The sequence below is a fragment of the Geospiza fortis genome, unplaced genomic scaffold (assembly GCF_000277835.1).
Source record: "Geospiza fortis unplaced genomic scaffold, GeoFor_1.0 scaffold83, whole genome shotgun sequence".
NCBI classification, from domain to species: Eukaryota; Metazoa; Chordata; class Aves; order Passeriformes; family Thraupidae; genus Geospiza; species Geospiza fortis.
This window is the reverse complement of record NW_005054513.1, coordinates 911,732-932,541: the sequence shown is the minus strand read 5'-3', so window position 1 is coordinate 932,541 and position 20,810 is coordinate 911,732. Positions and strand designations below refer to the sequence as shown.

At 38.7% G+C, this 20,810-nt stretch overlaps 1 protein-coding gene across 2 annotated transcripts in view; it reads left to right on the top strand.

Annotated features, from left to right (window-relative positions):
* The first annotated feature begins 10,430 nt into the window (after window positions 1-10,430).
* The window catches only part of CXADR (CXADR Ig-like cell adhesion molecule), a 16,712-nt gene continuing 6,332 nt past the window's right edge, over window positions 10,431-20,810 (top strand). The window contains exons 1-6 of one of the 2 annotated variants that reach the window (XM_031063561.1): window positions 10,431-10,617; window positions 11,296-11,500; window positions 11,872-12,027; window positions 13,033-13,155; window positions 13,440-13,578; window positions 13,931-14,117. In XM_031063561.1, the coding sequence (XP_030919421.1) occupies window positions 10,489-10,617; window positions 11,296-11,500; window positions 11,872-12,027; window positions 13,033-13,155; window positions 13,440-13,578; window positions 13,931-14,117 (939 nt within the window). In that variant the 5' untranslated portion in view covers window positions 10,431-10,488. Of the gene's footprint in view, window positions 10,618-11,295; window positions 11,501-11,871; window positions 12,028-13,032; window positions 13,156-13,439; window positions 13,579-13,930; window positions 18,425-20,810 lie in introns of those variants that run through there. The other variant, XM_031063560.1, reaches the window with a different exon arrangement.

Here is a 20,810-nt window from a genome sequence, read left to right as displayed (position 1 = left end):
AAATATTGCTGCTCAGTTAAGTGTTGGATTGTAGTGAACTCCCTGATGCATCGACTGACAGATGTGCCCAATGCATTCACACTGCCAGCGAGCTGCTTCATTCAGCTCCCTTTTAAATGCCATCAAATTGGCAGGAAAAAGATCGAATCATGTGCCTTCATTGCTTAGTGATTGTGTAAGCCTCCAGTATCCTTCTGTAATGGGAAAGTGACTTGAAGAGCTAAAGGCAAAACAACCTGTGCAGCTGGCCTAGACTTGGGAGAGAGAGGGCAGGATTTCGTGTGAGTCACGTCAGGATTTCGGCTCTGATCTTTTTATTTTTTTGTGTAAAAAGTTTGTAAGGTTGGCCTTCATTTCATTTTACACTTCTCAATACTGTTTCTAGATGGTTCCTTAAAGTGCAGTCTGAAGGTACAGTGTCACATTGCACCTGTCCCCATTAGAGATGTGATGTGGTTACATCTGATGTGTAGCTTCCTATCTGCTCTGCTTGTTGCCCCTTCCAGCCGCGGCATTGGATTCCTTCTCCCTTCCCTTGTGTCAGAGCAGCCTCGTGTAGCTGCTGCCAAAGTCCATCCAGCTGATACCACAGAAAACTTGGAACTCATTGTGGTCTTCTGGAGATACTGGGCTAAACACTACTCCTCTGCTTAAAACTAATCTTAATCCCAGTTTGTGTTACACTATCCCCTCCCCCTTTCGGTTGCCTCCCGAAAGCTTATCCTTCCCTTCAGTAAGGAGATCTGAATGCCCCCTCTCTCCACTTGATAAGCACGTCCCTCTCAGGGAAGGTCATCAGCCAGCAGTTGCTAGGAGACGGGCTGGTGGCTTTGGGTTTAGCAACCCAAAAGCTTCAAGAATGTGCTGAACAAGTAAGAAGCACAAGGACAGTTGCAAAAGAAAGGGATGTTGGAGAGAATCTGAAGGCAAAGGGTGTGTTGAGGAAAAAACGAAGTTGTGAGAAAAAAAAAGACAATTCAAGTTTTAGCCTGTGATGTTGAGGTTGCATAGCTGTTTCAGCTGATCTCGGTGAACTGTGGTGGGAAGTGAAATCAAGCTCATGCTGTGTATTTGCAGAGTTGGAGTTATTGGTAGTTTTGTTTATATGAGCCTTTAAGTTAAGAATTTTTTATCAGATTGGGAGGATGTGTAACTTGTAGCTCAATTGTGCAGTACCTTTTAAACTGGGGCAGCGATATGCTACACTACACAAATTGGAGCTATTTATTAATTTAATGCTGTCTGAAGACATCCAGAATTATAGAGATTTTTTTAATGTCTTTGAAGAAGTGTGCATAGTCAGTTTCCTGTCTAGTTTTTTTTTCCTCTTTTTAACTAGTGTGATTTGACAGAGGATTTGTGGATTCAAGTAAATGTGCCTCAGAACAGTGGTGCTTCTCCCCCACCCTGCTCAGAGGAAGTAAAATTTGGAAATACAAGCCCACTGTTTTGAGACCCAGCAGCAGAGTTGACTATCCAGGATAGTAGATAGTTTCCCAAGCTTATTCTTATGTGTAGGGGGATTTTTTTTGGGTGTGTTTCATTTTGTGTTGTTTCTTGTTTGGGTTTTTTGTTGTTGTTGTGTTTTATTTTTTGGTTGTTGTTGTTTTGTTGTTTGCTTGGGGTTTTTTTTAAAGTGCCCTACTGTTTCATCAGCCTTCTTCTTGTAGCTTATGGCAAACACTTATTTCATGCAAATAAGTCTTTTCTCTGCCACCTTTTATCTTTACCATCGGTGGAAAAAGTGTTCTGAAAACTGGGATTTTGGTCATTTAGCCTCTTTGAGCTATTGGTGAGGTAGCTGAGGTGAAATGTGCAAGACAGGGTTTTAAAATCTTGCCCCTACTAACATTAAGTGTGTAAAACTCTAGCTCTTTTCTACAAAAATTGCTGTGTGGATGTAGTTTCCTGAACTGTTTTTATATCTAGTTTGGGACTAAAGTAGGAAGGAGGAAGCTGTCTGGAGCCAAGTCTGTCCTAGGTGAGTGCTTTTATTCCTGGGCTGCCTTTACTTTCTCTGGCTCTGGCATAAACTGTCTTTTCTGCATAGTAGGAGAGTTTCACTAAGATCTGTGACTCCAGTTTAGAGAGCACTGACCTGGGAAGTCTGAAATTCAGGTGTGAACATCTTTTGTCTTAATTTTACTGCCTTTGAGGATTAACCAGTGCTCTGCCTAGTGGACTTAGGCTAGTGTAGAAAGGTAAGTCTTCATCTTCTCTCTAACCATTTTGCATTAGGCCTTTTTGAGGTTTAAGTAGAATACTCGGTACAGTAATGTCACTAGCCCTGGAAATGTTAGGTTTAAGTAGGCTTATTCCTTTTGCTGAAATGTGTTTTTGGGTGTTTTTACCACTACAGTGAACTGTGCTTACCTCTGAAATTTGTATCATTGCATTGTATGATAACAACGCTTAGGGTGTGAAGCATGGAAAAAATGTGGTCTGTGAAGCATGTTAAATAGTAACTGTTTAACACTTGATATTAGCAGGACAGTACTTTCTTTGTCAGGAAAGGCTTTGTGATTTGCCTTTATCAGCATGGGATTATCCTAAAAACTGAATTCTTTGTGGAGTTCTAAAATAGAATGTACTAAAACCAAACCTCTTTACGCATGTGGATTCAGATGCAGTAATGCTGTGAGACTTTTTCTTCTCTTGTTTTATTTACTGCTGCATTATTACCTAGCTTTTGTTAGTTCCTGACCAGTTGTTTTATTGTTCCTGTCCTTCATCTCTCGCTTGTTTTACCTCCACTGATGTTACTGTGAAGCCGGAATATTCTTTGATATCTAGATACCTGGCTAAATTAATAGGATGTGGATGTGTGTTGAAATCTATCTTGTAACATTTTGAGTTTCATTCTCATCTCAAAAATGCCCAAGTCTATTGAATTTGCTTTCTAAAGAGAAGACTGTTAATTTTTTTTTAATCTTTCTATTAAACTTCCTTTTTATTGACATTGTTCCTTTAATGGTTTAATTGTTTGCTAAGCTAAAGGTTACTGTTTAGGGACTGTCTTTGTGTTACAGAGTTTATGACATGTGAAGAGTTAGAGTCACCAAAGCTTCATAGTGTTTTGGGCCCAAGTTTGAAAGCTGTAACTGTGTCAGGTCTTTTTGCTCTTGTAGGTAAGGTGTAGAAACTGAGAATCCAAATCTGAAGCTGGGCCATTCTTTTTCAACTTTTTTTACCTTTTGGGGAGGGGTCTCACTGATAAATTTAGAATGTGGTTTTGTTTCTCACTTGTGGCAAAACAGCATAACTGCAGCTTTTTGGCCATCTCAGCTGTGCTGATGTGACAGCTCCTGGGTGCTGCAAAAACCACTAAAATAAGTAATGCCAAATATTTGTTTCCCTTTTTTCCTTTGTGAAGGCAGCTTTTAATCCAGTTACTTGATCAGCAGGAGCCTGCCTTGCAGGCATTCCCTTTGGCTGCTGAGGATGCTGATGTTTGGCATTGTGAGGAAGCAGGACATGATTGTGGGATGGTGGCTGCTTGTGGGGATATCAGCCTTGGAGACTTTGTTTGTGTTAGATTGTGCCACTAAACACCAGGGAGTCTCCTCAGCCATGCACTCCTCCGTGTGTACCTTCCTCCCTGCACACTCCCTGCTTGCTAAGGGCGTAAACTCGACTCACTCACTCCTACAGGGCCTGAGTTCAGAAGTGCAGGTTTGAGATAAGATGCTGTAGAACTGTCTCAGTGAAAGTGGGAAAGGTTGGGCAGCTTTGTTCTGTAAAGTCATTACAGCTAGCTGAGAAAAGTAGGAGATGAACTGTGGAGTAGAGACATATTCAGAAGTAAAGTGGGGTTGTTGGAGAGGTAGTTTTTGAGGCTGAAATCTGCAAGGTGAAAAGATTTGATCACAGGTACATCACTAATCTGCATTTGAAATAAAAGTCTAAGCTGAAGTCTCTTAAGTGAATTTTATAGCTTATGGCTCTCAAAGCACTAATGTGCATTTCTGGTGGTGGTCTTTGCTTGCTACTTAAGGCCACATTTTGTGGGAAAAAGCATTTTTATATTTAGAGTCTCTGCTTGTTTGCAGTCAGGTATTGGCAAACAAGACTGGTTTTGGAAAGCCTGGTGGTAAAATATTCTGAAGATGCAGTTGCAGGTGGGTCACACTAAGTAGAACAGCATCTCTGAACTCAACTCTTGCTCTGTAGAATCTGCCCTGTTCCCCATGCAGGGAGGGACTGTGTCTGCCGGGTTGCATAACCTTCTGTGGCACTGCCCTATCTGATGCCACAAACATTCATGCCAAATTTAGATGCACACTTACATTTGTGTAAGCCAGCAATGCAGAATTGCAATGTGCCCTGATTAAATAAGAAAATACTAAATGCATAAGTAGTTCATAGAGTAATTTCCTTTCTGTTATTTATTAGTATATATCACAGCTCTGCTTAGATCTGTGTTGGAATGAAGAAAGCTTTGCTCCATTTTAATTTTTTGTCTGCTTTTTATTTTGAAGATTATTTTATACTAGAAACCAACTTCTATCGATTCCATAAAATATTTAAATTTACCTAGATTATTCTTAATAATAATGTTGTTTGCTAAACTGTGTTCTACTTGAGTGATACTTAGAAGTAAGTTCAGATATTCAGAAGGAAAGAGTTTTTCTAAAGACTTGCTATGGGTTTGCACTCCTTCAGAAATTATATGAAAAACTTGTTCAGTCATACAGATATAGTTTGCAATGCTCTTTAGGGTCAGTTCCCCAGAAAAAGAGTATTTTATTCCACCTTAAGAAACTTAAATCTGAATGTTCAGAAAGCAAATAGTGTATTGGCCTCTTACTTCTTCTAATACAAATTTTGTAAGGGATAATACTTATTATTCTTCATCAAAGGAAGGGTGCTTTTCTCAACCAGTCACAAATATTCATTTGTTTGCCACAGCTGAATATGGCACATGTTCTCCTTGCAAAATACTTTGAAAACAATATTCAGTCGTTTGGATCAGGTGCACTTCAAAGTTGACTTTCAGGGGTTTTCTTGAGAGCTTGTTGTGTTCTTCTGAGTCTACACTTTGCAATAATTTATTTGCTGCAGTTAGAAATTAGATATTTTAATGATAAGCATATTTGAGTAAGTAGGATGAATGACTTGAGTCACTTACCTGTGTCTAAACCAGAAAAGTTATCTGAAAAGGGTCTGAAATTTTATCCATTAAACCGTGCTAACCAAAGCAAATACAGACCTTCCTTCAGCTTGTGATAAAATGTCTGCCTGTCATGTACTAGCAGTTGGATACCACAGTGGATCCTCTTATGTTTGGAGGAGCATATATAAGTAAATAGAATCTCCCTGATTTGAGTGGAAACTGAAGGGGTAAATCTTGGGAAAAATGGAGAAAATGTCATCCTGTCACTGTGATTGCTTCATGTAGATCTTTAATGCAGTTGCAGAATTGTTTGTGTTGGACATGACCTCGGTCACATCCAACCTTGTGCTCCAAACAGCAGCAACTCTGAGTACTTTGGTCTTCTCTGTAACACCTATCACCTGTCCAATTTTTCTCTCTTATTCTTTACTGCTCATGTGATAGTAGAAGGTTTTCATGTGGCACTGGAGTCCCATGCTGCTTTCAGCTTTAGCTGTGTTTTGACTTCCCTGCAGGCGTGCTGCATGCCTGGGCAATATTTGTGTATTCTTCCCTTGATAGGCTGTTCTTGCTTCTTCCTCCTTAGGCCAAGCTGCTGATTAATCTGTTTATTTTGCTGGGTTTTGAGATGTACTCTTTGTGTGTGGTTAGTAATTGTTCTTAAATACTCCACAGTTTTCTTGAGCTCTTTTGCTTTTTAGAACTGGATTCCACAAAACTCTGGCTACTAGGCGAGACAGTCTGCTCATATGAAGTGCAGGGTCTGTGCTGGATTTGCCTTCTTCGTCTCAGGATTTTATTAGTCACTCTTTCATGGCCAAGTGGTCATGGTCAAGGCTGCTGTTGATCCCATCCCTGGCAAGTTCTTGGGGTTTTTTCCTTGAAAGCAGTCTCAAGAAAGCATCAAATGGGGATTGACTCATTTAGTGCTGTTTTCCTAAGAAATCTTTCAGAAACCTCTTAGATTTTGTCTCCTGCTGCGTTGCCCTGCTAGTAGATGTCACAGAGGTGAAGTAGTAACCAGTCTCTGTCATTTTTGGAAACTTTCTGGAACTGCTGAAATAGTTTTCGTCAGGTTCTTATCCTGACCATGTGATTTGTAACAAACTTTGACTGTGGTGTTTCCTTTAACCCTGACCCACAAGCTCTTAGCCAGTCTGTTGTCTGTCCTGTAGAGCAGCTTTTTGTGTTCCAGCTACTCCTACAGGTAGAGGGCAGGTCACCTGCTGTTCTTCCCTTCCTGGCTTTGTTTAAAAGCTTGTGTCCACTGATGACAAAGTGCCAGTCACGCAAGCTGTCCCACACGCCTCACTCTGGTGTCAGCTCTGTGTACAGGTGCGGTGGGTGGCTCCCCTTTTAACATGATTTATCCTCACCAGGGTATCTCTTCCTTCCACCAGCCTGACCAGGTACTTCCCATGGCTCAGTCTCTATTCCTTCCCTATTGCCAAGTTCAGTTCCCTGGCAGATCTCTCATTTACAGGGCTCCTCACCAGCTCTGATGAGGTTGTTCATATCCCACTTCCTTGACTGGATCCTATTTCTAACTTAGCAGCCCTTGTTTCTCAGGGCTACTTGTGGCCATAAAAGTTAAAGTGCTCCTTGCAGTGCCATTCCTGTGGTGAGTTCTTAAGTTGAAGGATGTGTCTCTCTGTGCCTTTTCCCCCCCACAGGAAAAGAGCAAGGGGGACCTGGGATCTCATGTCCTCCTTTGCCCCTGGAGTTTTCTAGCCACACTTGAATTGCTCCATCCAGGTCTCTGTTAATAGCCAGTAATAATTAAGTGGGAAAGGAACAAAAAAGAAAAGAAAAAGGTACTATTGGTGATGATAATAAAGGTCAGAGGACCCCTTGATAATCTCTGACATGTCAAATTGGCCAAGCCTCCTTTTCCAGCATATCTGGCAGCAGATGTGTGTCTTCCCTGCAGAAAGGAATCTCCAACTAGTATTACCCGCCCCTCCCTTGTGTTGCTAATGCTCAGTCCAAGCCCAGCTAGCTCTGACATGTACCTTAATTGAGGTGCTTGCTGCTTCTGCATGCTGATGTTGACCCAGATTAAAAAAAAAATGGAAAAAAGGTTTGTGTTTGCAGCCTTACTGTAAGGAAAAGACCATGGAACAGTGGTATAATGAAAAAGAGGTGTTGGGAGATGTGCAGTAAGAAAGAAATTGAGATTTATGGAAAAACTCTGATAATTAGAAGGCTCAGACTGATGTTTGAGCACCTCTCTTAGCAGCTAGTGTGTGCTGGAAGCTTCACGTGCAGGAATGATTGTTGGGTGTTATGCTGAGGATTGTGTGCTTTAGCTTTCATTAACATGTTTGCATGCAGTCAGTGTGTGTGAAAATACTACTTGGTCTTCAAAAGTATCAAAAATCAAAACTTTAAAAATATTTTTATGACAATCTATTTTGGGCAAGGCTCTTCAGGCTGTTGGGTTCTGCTTTTATTTGGCATGGGACTACTATGTTGATTTATATGTTTGGATCAGAGAAATGTGTGCTGTAGTAGAAACTGAAACATTTGCTATTTCTGGCTTTTAAAGCGCTTGGACCAAGCTGCCAGGCAGTGATAGGTGGGACTGCTGGAGTCTAGTTTCCTAGGAGTGTTTCTCTGAAACGTAGTACTTCCAGCTTTTAGCATAATTTTTCTACCCAGTTGCCACTTTCTCGGTGTTTTGCCATGAAACTGCGTAATGTCCACTTTGAAATTATACTCACATAATGGCAAAGGAGAGGCAAGAGATAGCTGAGGAATCGAATGCTTATTAGCTATGTCAGTACAAATGAGTACTTGGGGGACTTCTGGTTGTACTGGACTGTTATTTCTCCTTTTATATTTGTTTTGAAATTGTCAAAGAGATGAGCAAGTAACATCTGAAGAGGGAGAGAAATAAAACATTGATTGTACAAATCCCATTTGTTTAGAAAAGTAGTCAAAAAAATCAGCATATGGATATTCATCTGTCCACTTTTTTCTTGGCCATGTTATGTTTCAGCAGGTACCAACTGAAAATCAGAGGGGTTGATACTTTTTAGTAGTAGGGATGTGTCCTACTGTCTTCAGAGTATGAATTCTATTCCCCACTGTCTGCTGTGAAAAGGCAGAGTGTTACTCTTACATGAATTATTGTGCCATTTGTGAAATTCTCAGCAGGCTCTCCTGTGGGGAGGGGAAAGCAAATGTGTGTGCTGTGATCCTTTGTTGTGGAACTTCAGATGGCAAAGTGACTGTGGCTGGAGATGCTGCCACAGAGCAGCAGCTCTGCTTCAGTGATTTACTTCAGAATGAAAGCTTTTAATTTCCCAGGTTACAGATTTGAGGCTTTTAAGGAAGCAAGTAACATCATAATGTATTTCATTATCAGTCACTTAAACTGCACTTGAGTTCACATCCCTTTTTTTTTAATATAGTAATGTTGAAGATGCAATTTGGAGATGAACTTGAGAGTATTGCGTTGCAGTTCCCTAATGAGGCCATGGGGGAAAGGGAAACGAGTATGGAAGTTGCTGTAAAAACAGTTGAGGAATTTACATTAGTACTGTAAATGCTACTGTGTGTTATGGAAACATGAATGTACTTTAAATCTACCCATAAGCAGAGGTAGTACTAGTGCTGTCTGTGCTTATTCAGAGGTTTAGAATGGCTAGTTTGAAAATCTGAAAAGATCCTTTAGGAGGGGATAGGATTGTGACAAGTCAACTGGTATTCATGGAGATCCCTGTTATTTAGGGAACAATATTAATTCAACTTAGTGGCAGAGAATTAATTGTTCTGTTCAATAAATTGATTGGTTTACTATGATCAAAAAGAGGTGGTACAAATCTATTAGAGTTGTCTTTGAAAAGGTGTACATTGTTGGTAAGAGACCTTGCATGTAAATCTCTTTGCTACCTCAAGGTGATGTGGATTTTTTTGGTTGGTGTTTCTTTTTTTTTTTTTTTTTTTTTTTTTTCTTCCACAAGACAGAGGGTAACATTATGAAAAGTAATACCATGAATGGTAGGAAACATAATAATCCTACCTAGTTTGTTAATAATCAAGTACGGTGAAAGGCTTTTCTTGCAGGCTGTAGTCTAGAATTTAGTATGTCAAGGGAATTCTCTTTCTGAAGGATTTTTTAAAGTAGCTGTCACAGATCCCGTTGTTTTGTCATCAGGAAGAGGATGCAAAGACTTAATAGAGGGCAAAATTTTAAAAAAGCAGAAGGGTATCTCTTGGGTCCCTTCCAGCTCACTATATTCAATGATCTACTGAAGGAAGCTCCTCTACTTCACTGGAGCTCCTCTACTATATGGAGAAGTGCAAGTTAGAACATAAAAGCGCTGTGTGAAATGATTTTAAAGATTTTTTCATCTGAGGCTGTTACTTTACCCCTGTAAAAGGCACCAGAGCCATCTATCTTCCTCACGCTGTCCACTCTTCTGGTGGCCTTGCAGCTCTCCTGGCTGTGGTCACATCTGTGTGTCCAGCACACATAAACTGACCAAAAATCTGAGCTTGGTTTCCAGCAAGGTGGACAAAACAGTGGATGTAAGAGTGCCAAACCTATTTCTATCATGAGCAAAGGGTATGCTTTCCACATCCTGGCTGTGATGTGCAAGCCTGTACACTTGATATAAGGGAAGCCTGTGTTTGTGGTGAAATGGGGAATCTTGCTTTAGGCATTTTGAGTAGCTCTTTTTGTGTCACTATATGAATTCTTTTTCAGGGTTGAATTGAGGAAAATTTGTTGTTTGGAAGCATGTTTGCCTAGAGGCATGCATAACGATAAGGATTATGTAGCCTTTTTAGGGGAGTAAGACAAACAGAACAGACAAACAAATGCAAAAAACTCATTGAGATTTTTGGAAAATATTAATTTGCCTTCTATCTCCCTGTAGATGGAGGAGCCCTTATAACTGCAGGCAAAGTAACTTACTTCCAACCCAGGACTCCTCAAGAATTCTGTCTATCCTGGTAGACTTCACTGCTGTTCCATACTTTCATTTTATAGTGAGGGAGTAATGGTAAGGTGATTATATAGTGACTTGAAAACCTGCTGCTGAAAGTGTTTAGCTTAGGATTGTGTGGGACATGAATTGTGCAAAAAAACCCCAAACAAAACAACAAGTATGGCTTGAAAGATGTAGCTGCCTGTTGGATGTAATTCCAAATGAGCAGCACAGGGCTTTGCACTGTGTCGGGTGACAGGGTCTGCACAGGCTCTCTTCAGCAGTGACGAGTCTGACTGATGGCATGAATTCTATACAGGAAAAGTATGTCATAGAGCACTTAGAGTGAACAACTGCATGTGACTTGTTTTCAAAACATAAAAATATATTTTTATAGGTCTGACAAGAAGCCTAACAATAACTTCAGTTGACCAGTCAATGTTTGAAAAAGCACAAGGAGAGAAAGTAACGTTGCCATGTACTTTTGAACTCTCGGAAGAAGATGAGGGACCACTAGATATTGAGTGGGTATTGATACCAGCAGACAACCAAAAGAGGGAACAAATAGTAAGTAGAGACTTCTCTGTGTGCAGTGTTAATTCAGTTGTTTTAGTAGGTCAGTGTATGAGGTCTTTACTGACTCTTTAAAGTTCCACCTTTTCAGGTTGGGATGCTTGTGATCTTAAATTGCTTTGAAGCGCCAGTCACATGAAATCTAGTGGAAATTTTGAAATACTGGATTAAGGATGAAATGTTAAGACATTTTTCACTATAAACTTGCCTTCTAATGAAGAACTTCCAAATTAAAGACACTTCAGTTCCAAAAAGAAAACTTTGCTTTTGTACCTGCATTATCTTCCTTATTGAAAATAGATTAATGAGGACTTAATTTTAAATATATTTAACTCTTTTAGTTATTAATGCTTTCCTGTTGTTGAAAACCTTATAAGTAAGACGATTCATATTAGTAGGCAGGTTTTGCAGAGTTAAATTGGAGCAATTCTAAACAGTTTTCTTTCAGTCAAAAGTCAATGCTGCCATATTGGTACTTGGTCAGGTGTTTAGTTGGGGTATTCACTATAATGCTGTGTGTGGTGCTGTTTTGAAGGTGGAGATATTTGACTCACTCTTTTATTTCTGGGGTTAAAACTATAGAAAGAAACTTGAAAATTCAAAGAGATGAAATTATTTTAAATGTTTGCACGCTAAGCGGATTTCTGAATCGTATTTCTTTTTTTTTTATAGATAATTATGTATGCTGTAGACAGGGTTTATAATCATTATTATGCTGGTTTGACTGGGCGAATGCAGTTTACTAATCTTGATCCCAGATCTGGTGATGGTTCACTGGATATCCTGAATTTAAAAGCATCAGACACTGGCACATATCAGTGCAAAGTGAAGAAGGCTCCTGGAGTTCAAAGCAAGAAAATACAGTTGACTGTACTTGGTAAGATAATTTATTTTCTTAAATTTTCAGTGACGTTTTTTATGTGCTTATTCCACCCTATTTTCAATGTCTGAAATGAAAGCTTCTGTTGGGCAGCGTTGTACTGAATCTGTGGTGATTATGGTCATTACTGAGGCCTTGGGAGGGATGGGCATAATTCTGTTCTGGGAAATGAAGGGAATGATATTTAGAATTATAAGCATTTCTAGAAGTTCTGCACCTGACTCATATTTTGTAGAAAAATCTTTCTGTGAATAGAAGTGGTTTGTGGCACAAACTTTATCTTTCACAGAATGAACTGGCTGCTAGAACACAACTAGGAAATACTTTGATTGTGACTGTTATTAATTCAGTGATATTTTATTTATTAGTAAAGCCAGCACGGACTAAATGTTCCATTGAAGGATCACAGGAGATTGGAAAAGACGTTACCTTGAAATGTGTGTCACAAGAAGGATCCCCACTTTTGTCTTACGACTGGAGGAGAGTGTCTGGCACACAGAATCTTCCTGCCACTTCTGTGCTGAGTACTGTCAAATTTCGTTTATTACTCTGAAATAATTAAAAAGATTGCAATATTATTTTTGGCTTATCCCGACTTGTAAGCATCTCTGGGTTAGCATTACTATAGAGTAGTCAAGATTAAATGTCACTTCTGCCCTCTAACAAAACTGACTTTGAAACAAGCTGGAGTTGATTCTGCTTTTTAATTCATGCTTGGAAATGTTTCAAGCTTCAAGTTGAGATTCTTATCAAGAGCTGCAGTATCATGCTCACTTGTGCCCAGATGTTGTTAGTTCTCCTGCTTGCTGATGGTTTTGCTTTTGTGCTTAAGTGGACATAGGGAATTCAGATGTGGCTTCAATATGATTTAAAACAAGCAAAAAATCTCCAATGTTTGTAACCTTCTGCATTCTATTAGAGTATGTAATATCTTAAAACACAGATCCCTAAAAATAATCTACAAAGGAGGAACTTAATACTGTTCTTCATTTTGGACTTGACTCCTGGTCTCGTATTTGATGTCTCTTATTCATGGTTTTGACAGTGATTCTGTTGATCATTGATATCCTCTGTACCACTCAAGACTTTAGGCTACTGTTGTTATGCCCCTTCTTCCTCCACATCCCAAATTTGTCTCGTGGTAACAAAAAGAGAAATTTGCAATATCAGTGCTGGACAAGAATGAGTGGGACGTTGTGCAAGAGTGACTTGTAACTCACAAAAACCGTGTTAGTTTTGGGCTTGTGAATGTAGTTTTGGGGACACTGCGTGTGTTCTATAGAATCTAGACCCTGTCTAACTTGTTCAGCAGATAGAGCAAGTCAAATACTGTGGAATACATTTCTAATGGAGTAAGACTTTTACAAACAATAGCATTTTACAGCATGATAGAACTGTTTTAATCTGTTTTTTTCCTATAGCATTTTTAAGTTAAGATTTCATGTGTACGCTGGTTTAATAATTCTGTGATATTAAATATGGAATTATATTTAGGAAAATGGTAAACCTCTCCCTTCTGTTGTTTGTAGATAAAAATACAGGGGAACTTCTTCTGAAAAACGCCTCTCGAGAGCATTCTGGTACATACAGCTGTGTGGCCACAAACAGAGTTGGCACAGATGAATGTTCTGTTGAGCTGAATGTCACCCCTCGTAAGTGTTTGCTGTGCAATAGTCACACAGTGCTCTTGTATTAAAGCTGAACACTCTCTTTCTCTAAACTCCTAAATGGTTAAAAACCCCAATGCTCTTATGTAACTTGTGGATGCCACTTCAAGTCTTACTGTTTTAAATGCATGTGATTGGGCACTCCCCCTCTGATTCAGTGATTCAGTATTATTGACTTGCCTCATGTGAAACATACTGGGCTTAATGTTTAAAGAAAGGTCTTACAAGTCTGACATTTAACACACAGTGTTGTTATTTGTCTATTCTAGCCGTAAATACAGCTGGTATAATTACTGGAGCTATTATAGGAACTCTGCTGGGTCTCTCTGTACTGTGTTCTATCATCTTCTGTTTTTGTAAGAAGCACAGAGAGAAGAAGTACGAGAAAGAAGTACATCATGATATCAGGTAACAATGTGTCTCTGGTTTCTGAGCAGCATTATTGGAAGATTAACTTTTAAATGTGTATTTCTGCAAATAAGTTACTTAACACTTGAGATTTCTGTCTTAATCTGGAAAGCTTATTAAAACACTAACGGCTTGTTGGAGAACTTTTTGTGGTTCGTCTAATTTCAGCAAACATTTTAGAGGCAAAGAATATTGAGGGTTTGGGGGCTTTTGTTACTTTAAAGGAAGATATGAAGATAGTTTTGACTATATTGGAATAGAAAAAAACCAAACCTGAATATTTGTTTTGAAGTAATGGTGACTGAACTCTTGTTCTGCAACTGAATTTTTTGGTGTGTTTTGTTAATTTCAGAGAAGATGTTCCACCTCCAAAGAGTCGCAGCTCTACGGCTCGCAGCTACATTGGCAGCAATCGTTCTTCCCTGGGCTCAATGTCTCCCTCCAACATGGAAGGATATACCAAAACTCCATATAGCCAAGTCCCAAGTGAAGACTTTGAACGTGCTCCTACTCAAACCCCAGCATTTGCACCTTCAAAGGTAGCTGCACCTAATTTAAGTAGAATGGGAGCTGTTCCTGTGATGATTCCAGCACAAAGCAAAGATGGGTCGATAGTATAAAATATTATTAATTTAAAAGCTGTTTTTTTAAAAGTGTTCATTGTAAGTATTAGAGAAAAATACTGTGTTCCATTCCTCATTTAAACACTGGCATGAAATTTTCCTTGAAGAAAGTATACAAGTGAGTTTGAAAAGCCACCAATTCTCATGTTTAATTTTAAATTTATCCGCATATGGTAGTTGAACTATTTGCTAAAAACGTTGAAGTTCATAAATAAATATCGGACACTGAAGGTATTTGGACCTCTGGTAGGTTGCTGAGGAGGTTCTGACACTGTCAGCTAATGTACAGTTCTGAATGTGTAACAGTGAGACACAGGTGAGAAGTAGCAAAAGCATTTAATGTGTAGACCATGAAGTTTCTCAGAGTTCCTGAGACTTTATTATTAGTTGTGGAATAACAGAAATATTTTAACTTGGCCACTGTCTGGTATAGTTGCAGGGGGCTGAAATACCAAGGATGACTTTGAATTCTGTTCAAATTGAGTATTTATGTGGTTCTTTAACCTGGTGATGCTTGTTTGGAGTACTGGAGCTCTTATTTGTCAGGGGCAGACAGTCATTTGATTGATTCAATTGATTTAATTAATCTGTTCTGAATTTAAAAGGGCAATGAGTGGAAGTGTGACAGAAAACCTTGCAAATTCTTTGAAACACCATTTTTTTTACAATAACTGGTTCTGATCCTGTCAGATAACTTAATACTTATGTTATCTGATGCAAGAGGTCCTATCAGATTGTTGGTAGAAGTATCTAAGCTCTAAAACCTACAGACCAGCTGCTACTGTCACAATAAGGATGAGTTAATGTATCTTTACACAGGTCTTTAAGTTAGTTGTACCTTGCATTTTCCAATGCCTGGTTAGATACTAAGGCAGTGCTCTTAGTTTTTTTCCCAAAGCAATTTCCTAGAAGCTCTATGGGGATTTGATGAAACCTGTTTTAAGTAACTGGTATTTGATATCTGTCCTCTTGCTCTTACCACTGTGGAAACAACTTTTCTCATATGCCCCTAAGCAGTAGTCAGGCCTTGTTCAAGATGCTAATGTCTGGCTGTATGAATTTGCAAGGAGTTCAAAGCTCATTTTTTCTTGCCTCTTTAACAACCCTAAATATTCTGAACCAATGTTCAGACTGTGGAGAGCAAGCGTTTCATGTAACTGAGAGAAAACAATTACCCAGAATTGTTCATACAAATCTCATGTTGCAAGATAGAAAACGCTTCTTCCCAATTTTGCAAACTTAAAGCAATACAGGAGAAACACAGCAATTCCTTGTCTTTTACATGTATTTAAGGACTTCTGGTAGCTTCTTATGACTGTTGTTATATACCTGCAAAAGCTCCATTTAAAACTCTGTACAGTTTGAATCTGTGAATTCTTCCTTTCTTCCTGTTTTCTACCTTCTTTGTCTTGTGCTGGGGAGCAGTGGGGGAGAGTTCTTTTAGCTGACTCTAGCTAGAGATGTTGAACTGCAAGGTATTTTGGAAAACTGTAAATTCATTACAGTATGTGCACTGATGTTGATGAAGGAAATATCTGAATAGCCTGTTGAAAGATGTTAGGGTTATTTGTGTGTAGCAACAATGAGAGAAAACAACATTAACCCAGCCTTCTAGGTTTAGTATCTGCTTATCTGTAACTGCCTGTACATCTGTGATGAATTCTTTGGCTTACTACTAAATGTTTGTCCTATCTGTAAATAGGTGCACAATTTTTGGCTGGCACTATTAATGTAAAGAAATTTCCCTGCCCATGGCAGTGGTTGGTACAAGGTCATCTTTAAGCTCCTTACAACTCAAACAATTTCATGATTTTAACATACCCTTCATACTGAATTTAGAAACTTGAATGGCTATTAAGTAATATAGAGTTAGTTTTACACATTTGGGACTTTTTTAGATTGTAAACTGATACTGTTAGAGATCAGATTTTTTTATCTTTCATGTGTGCCTTGTCAATAAAATTTGCCTGATTGTAACTTCAGTTTTTATTAAATTCTGGTGCCTAAACATACTGTATGAACAGGTGCTTAGATGATGGTACAGTTCTTAAAACATGACACTGTGATCTGATTTCTTGATTCTTATGTACTATTTATACCTCTTCATGCCTATTTTTGGATGTGAACTTCAGTGTCTCTCTCTGTATTGTTCTGTATTTCAAAATGTCACTTAACTCCTTCAATTGCTAATTATGATTCAAGTGTTTGTGTTCCTGTAAGCTCTTCAATTGTTGTACCAGTGAGAGAGATGATTGACTTCCATTTATGTGGTAAATAATAGGCTTAGTAAATGTGCCAAACATAGCTTCTGAAGAACTATAGATGAGGAGACATGTTTTTGCATCCAATTATTGGGATAGAAGAGACTTCCAAGATCTTAATCATACGCTGATTGTTTACCTTGAAACTAAGGCCTTTCTTAATAAAAAGGGTATAGTTACTGCAAATACAAGTTGAGTGCAAGACTAAAGTGAATCACAGACTGAGAGAGAGCTATAAACCTAAGGAACCAGGCAGCAAACCTACTAAATTTGGTTCTAAGCCGTCTGTGGACCTATGTGTTTTTTGAGGGTTTTTTTAAATTAATTTTTTGTTTTGGTTTGTTTTTGGTTTGGCCTGAGACCCTGTAACTTACAGTCAGGTAAGCCCTAGGACACTCAAACTCCGAAACCTGTCTCAGTAAAGCGCACGGAGCAGAGTTTACACATGCTTGATGCTCTGTCAGCTTGTGCAAAATAATAAATGGGCAGAAGGACAGCCTGATGTGCCCTCAGAGCCTGGCTGTTAGGCTTAGCAGCCTTGACAGTGTCTGTCTATTTATGTAATTGCATGGAAAAATGAAAGAAATGGAATCTGACACAGCCCTTATCTGAAATATAGAACCTCTGACTTGGGGTAAACTCTGCCTCAAGTTGCTATCATCATGCCTTTTTGGGTGGATGCAACACTACTATGAAAACATAATACTGCTACTATAAATTATTTCTTTGGTCACTAGATTGTTCACTTACACTGGATTATGATTCTCAAAAGCAGCTACTGTATTTTAACAATAATTTCTAGCTGTGTGGGAGATGAACTGGTTAAACATATGAGGTGTCTGATGTGACAGAGAGCTCTGCTGACAGAACAGTTCTAGGAAATAATGGCAGCTGATATACCAGTTAGGAGGTGGCATTTTTAAAGTCTCATTTTGTTAAAAAAAAGTGGGGGTAAAGGGGAGGGAGGGTGGTACTGTTGTGTAAATACTCCAAGTGAGCTCAAGAAACCTCTAGTTAATGTCATGACTGTAAACTTGCCTGTTGAGGACTACTATATGTAGAAAGAAACCCCTCAATTTTAGCATGGTGTGAATAAAGTGTTAGACTTGTAATACTGTAGAGGTTACGTAACACTTGTCCATACATTACAAGAGTTTTCATCAACTTTCTGCAGTGGGTATTTAAAGATACTTGTGTGAAACTTCCTTCTCTAAGAACAAATACTTCTTCCAAAACTGTGTGGTGCACAGAAATGCCTTGTTGGAGGGGTAAAACATGACTTTTGAAAGAAATGTACAATGCATACGTCTTTCTCAGTTCTTGGTAGTCTCATTCATATTAGATGTATGCTTCCTGTTTAATAGTGCAAGTAAGACTTCTGAATTGCAAGTTTTTATGTAATGCTGAATATTGTATATTACTGGTTTCCATGACAAGCTTTTAGTTTTGTTCTGAGCAGTGTATATATTCTGGATCACTCTAGGTCTTTGTTCAGTCTAAAGATATTATGCTATTTGTGTCACTTAAACTTTGTTTTATACACTTGATAGGTGCTTTTTGGGGCCCTTTGTTAAATAATCCCCTAGCACTGAGGCATAGCTCAGCTGAAATCAGAGCAATAACAACTTCCTGGGATCCAAAATGTTACAATGTTACATTACATTTCTCATGCACAAAGCATGGACTTTCAACATTGATATGAATTTCAGTATGAGGTTTTTATATTCACACTTTTGGGGGAATGGTATTTTAAAATACAGGTATTGTGAGTGAATTTGTAAAAAAACAAAATCCAAAAATTTAAAATGCTATAATTCCATGACAGACTTGTGTACTTTTTGAAATAAAACTGTTGGAGAAAACAGTAGTCTGTCTTTATTTTAAAGCAACACTTGTATATGTCTTCAGCTTTTTCTTTATGTAATTGGAAGTGAACTAATAAATATGGCTGTGTATACCATGCTGGCATGAATAATTTTATTTATTGCTTTCCCCCCCCTGCCCCCTTCCAAGGCAAATAAAACTTTACATATTTTAAAATATGCACTTCTAGGTGGGGTTTTTAGTTGTAGGTATAGTTATTCTGAAACATAGATTAGATTTAATCCCTCTTTATTTTTAGGTAGAACCAAAAATTCCTGAAACTGATTAATCTTTGTTGTTTAAAGTTCAAACAAGCAGGTTGACAGCACTCAAAGTATGTTGACAAAATGCTAAGGGGTTTTATTGTTAATGTGTTAATTTGCATCTCTTTCAATTTTGATGAAGCTGACTCGGGATACTCTGCACTGCTTGGCCTTGCAAGCCAACTCATTATTGTCCTTGTCGTTTTACCTGAGATTAATGTGATTTCTCCAATGTCATCTCGGGTGGAGATCCAAAGTCTGGCATGGGCTCTATCTGCATTAATGGCATGCATTAAGTTAATATAATTGGAGGCATAATTAACTTTCATTTGCTCATAATATATGCATGCTATTATGTTATAATGCATGCCTGTCTTGATATATTAATGCGTTCTGGGCCTGGCCAGATGTTCCAGTGACTTCTTTGTATATATGAAAAACCCAATATATGTGTGTACAAGCATGTGAAGTTAAATGGAGTACTGGTAGCCTCTAGGATTTTTTTAAATTTCAAATTAAGAGTCGTGCTTAAATACCAAAAGAAACTTAATAGAAATGGAAGTTCAGATTTGTGTCTATAAACAGAGTTCTAAGAAACCTTTCTTACACTCTCTTTAACATTCATGTCAAGACTTGGGAAAGAATGGAAGTGTTGAACTTAAGGTGGCAGTTTTGTCACAGATGGCTCTTGCATGCCTCAGCTGCTCCTCAAGTGTTTTATGTGGAGAATAGGTGACCGTGAACCAGAAGCTGAGTACTACCTCCAGCTGGTCTGTGGAATTCCAGCAAAACAGTTAGAACTTTCCTGAGTGTCCTGACAGAACAGAGGGCACTCAGCACCTGGTAGCTCTACAGAACCTCTGTGGTCCTTTATATTGTGTGTTAGACAATGCCTTGGATAAAGTGTCATGAAAGGTCTGGCTGTTGGTTTGTTTCTCTGAACATTTTGGCTGTGTCTTCTGAGCTTACTGCCTCTACTTTCTTTCCCTGATGTTGAGTTGTTTCAAAGCTCTGTGATAATACTGATAGGCAATTATTGCTAGGCTCTTTTAAAAAGCAGGTAATGACAGCAACTTAGCCTTGTTTCCTATCTGTAAAATTCATAAAGTGGAATAGTTTGTAAAGAAAAGAGCTGATTAAGTAGCAGAAGTAAGAATAGGATGAAACAAAGCTATGAATGTTGCCTACCCTTCCAAATGTCAGCTTGTTCTAAAACTACTTTTAGCTTGTGTATGACCATAGGTGATTTCTCAAGACATGAAAACTTGCATCTTAATATTAAAATAATGTGTGTACTTGAGTTATGATGATTCTGTTGCTCTTCCTAATTTGCTTTAGGCTTTTTACAGAATGGTGCAGGCACAGCTACCAGGAGAAGAGTATGAACCTTTAATTTTATAAAATAACCACTCTGGCAGAAAACTGGCCTGGAGGATTGTGTTGTCCCTGCTTCTGATTTCCATTCAAAGTTAAGTTTCTGGAAATAGGGAGCCTTTAAGTATCTTTTGATTTTGAGATCGTTGGAAAACAAAGTCAGTGTTACCCTTGTAAGTTGGTGTTTTGAACACTTCAGCTTTTAGCTGTCGAAGCACTGGTCAGGTTGTTTTGGATATGCAAAATCAGTAGTATTTAATGGCAGCAGCTCCTATTTGGGTCCTCATTTTTAGTAGTTTCTTTTGGTCAATGCAGTCTAGAGAAACAGATAAAGGACAATTGTACCACGTTATTTGGGAAACAAAGCAGTGCAATTCATTCAGGAACCCTGCATGATGCCGGGGCTGATGCATGGATAGAGGGAGGGAGGGGAGCAGCTTTGTAAGGAAGTTGAGCTTGTTGATTACACAACTTGATTATGTAACAGTTTTAAAAAGTGGCAATATTAGAAGAGACATTACCAAAGATAAAATGATGTGCTTTCAGATGTTAATCTAATTTTTCTTAGGGGGAAAACCTCTGGAGGCAGTGTGTCCGCTGGGAAGTGCAGGGAGCTGCGTGATGCCTTGACAGTTGTCCCACTTCCAGGGCTGGATGCTGTGGCTCTGGGGAGCTGCGGGCAGGGCAGAAGCTGAGTGCTGTACCTGAAGGGTATTGTACTCTCCTTCCCAGAGAATTTTTCCTAATTGCAAACTGGGGAGAGCAAAGCAGTGAATCTGATCAGTTTCTGTGGAATGGGAATTCTGGAAGCATGCATGAACTTTATAACTTCTTGAAACCTTTCCCTA